This window comes from Penaeus japonicus, unplaced genomic scaffold (genome assembly GCF_977035675.1).
Source record: "Penaeus japonicus unplaced genomic scaffold, GWHDUDI00000001_assembly GWHDUDI00000036, whole genome shotgun sequence".
NCBI lineage: Eukaryota > Metazoa > Arthropoda > Malacostraca > Decapoda > Penaeidae > Penaeus > Penaeus japonicus.
The window spans coordinates 15342801-15345300 of NW_028234438.1; the positions used below are offsets into that span (position 1 = coordinate 15342801).

Sequence of the window (2500 nt, forward strand, 5' to 3'; positions counted from 1 at the left end):
ATCTTTTTATCGTTATTTTCATTATTACTGTTAGTGTTATCAGCTTTATTACTTCCATCGCTATTATAGTTTTTTTTTCATCATTACAACCATTGTTATTACCATGATTATAATAATTGCAATGGTATTATCATTGCTAGTAATATTACTATTATTACTATTATCATTATTGTGATTAATTTTTCATCATTATTATCATCATTACTACAACTAGTTTTGTTATTGTCTATATTGTTAGGAGTATTCTTTTCTTCATATTATCATTTCTGTCTATATTATCATCATTATCACTATCATCATCATTATCACTATTATTGTTATCAATATTATTATTATCCTCATTATCAATATTATCATTATCATTACTAGTTCTATTATCATTGTCACTACTATTATTATCATTATTATTATTATTATCATTATCATCATTATTAGTGTAACTATTTCTATTATTATCACTATTGTCATTATTAATGTATCGTCACTCTTATTCTCTTATTTCTACCCTGGTTATCATCATCATCCTCATTAGGCATTAATACTACGCTAATCACCTTGAACATTATGTCTTCCTAATCCCCATAAACACCATTAATATCACCATCACCATCACTATAATCCCCATCATCACAACCACCCAAGAACCACAGCCAATATAATTCATTAGTACTCATCCCTTCTTTAATCTTAATTACGTACTGATTTAATAACCGCTTAAGCACGGTTCCTCATTAACTCAAATGACCATTAGTCCTTAATTAACGACATTACTGTCAACGCTTCTGTTGTGAAATGATCGTTCGTTTTCCCGTTATACATTTTTCTGTGTTATGGAATTGGCTGGTGGTTTATGGCTGGTGTGTTTGTATTTTGTTAATAGGATTTACAGAGGTATGTACAGTCAATTCCGATCCCTGTATTTCGGGATAGAAGATGAAAGTTTTCGGGAAGTGTAATGAATGCAAAGTGTGCAATAGGATGAGTTTTCGAAGTATTTTTTTTTTTTTTTTTTTTTTTTTTTTTTTTTTTTTTTTTTGTTAAGGTGTTTTTGTTGGTACTATTTTGAAACTGTTTTTATTTTATAAGTTTGTTTCAATGTTGCGTCAGTGAGTGGTTTGTCGCGTATGATTTGGGTAGGCTGTTTGCGTTATGGATTGTGATTTGATTTGTTTTGTATTTTGCTTTTTATGTATCTGTATATTTACTTTTGCGTGTATTGGGTTTAAAAGAACTTTTAAGTCTATCTTTTGTTTTACATTTTCATTACTTTTTATTCTCGAAAAGTTACCGCGGAAAAGTTTTCTTTTGGTTTGTCTCGAGAAATAGTTTTTAGAAACACGGAAAACTTCTTACCATCAGTTAATGTATTTGAGCATTTTGTACTGTATGATATGTTCAAATCAAATAAAATGATTCCAGGAATAGAATAATTCCAATATCTACATGGTGTTCCTAGTAATGATTTTCAAAAGGTGTTCCTAGTACTGATTCAAATGGATTCTACATAAGTGTTAAGCGATTAGATTATAAGCGAATATATATATATATATATAATATATATATATATATATATATATTATATATATATATATATATATAAAATCATATATATATATATATATATATATATATATATATATATATTTCCATATATATATATATATATATATATACCATATACTGTATATATATAAATATATAAAATAATATACATATATATATATATATATATATATATATAAAATTTTATACATATATATATATATATATATATATATATTAATATATATATAAATATAATATAATATATATATATATAAAGGTACATATATATAGACATATATAATAGACATATATATATATATATATATATATCAATATATATATATAAAATAGTATATATAGTATATATATATATATTATATATATGTTATATACATGAACGGATAAAAACAGGACATCACCATTATGTTATATAGTAGTGTACCTAGAAATAAAACAGACACAAAGGAAAAAGCAAAAAAAAAAAAAAAAAAAAAAAGAAGAAGCAAATACTAATAATACACCCCCCTCCCCTCCCCCCTTCTTCCCCCTCTCTGAATTTCAGGACTGTAGTACCCCCCCCCCCCCCCACCCCCCCCCCCCCCCGTTTTGGGGGGGGGGTGGCATGCGGGCGGGACGCGGGAATCGACTCTGCACTGGCTCCTCGCTCGCCTCAAGGCACGCCTACCGGAGCTCACCGTGGGCGTGAAGAACCACCAAGCCACAAATTCGTACGCCCTCTACCTCTCCGCGTCTTACGATGGGTGAGTGTGGGGGGATTGAGTCAGTGTGGGTAGGTGGTTGGGGATGGGGGGGTGGGGGTTATGGGTATGGGTATGGGGTGGGTATGGGGTGGGAATGGGTATGGGGTGAGATGGGTATGGAGGGGAATGGGGTGGAGGAAAGAGAGAGAGAGAGAGAGAGAGAGAGAGAGAGAGAGAGAGAGAGAGAGAGAGAG

The 2500-nt window shown here is 30.8% G+C and overlaps 1 protein-coding gene across 1 annotated transcript in view; it reads left to right on the forward strand.

Annotated features, from left to right (window-relative positions):
* LOC122262113 (anoctamin-8-like) overlaps positions 1–2500 on the forward strand; it is a gene marked incomplete in the record, with an annotated part of 194104 nt that overhangs the window by 135249 nt on the left and 56355 nt on the right. The window contains 1 exon segment of the mRNA XM_086531818.1: positions 2163–2306. Within this exon segment, the coding sequence (XP_086387944.1) occupies positions 2163–2306 (144 nt within the window).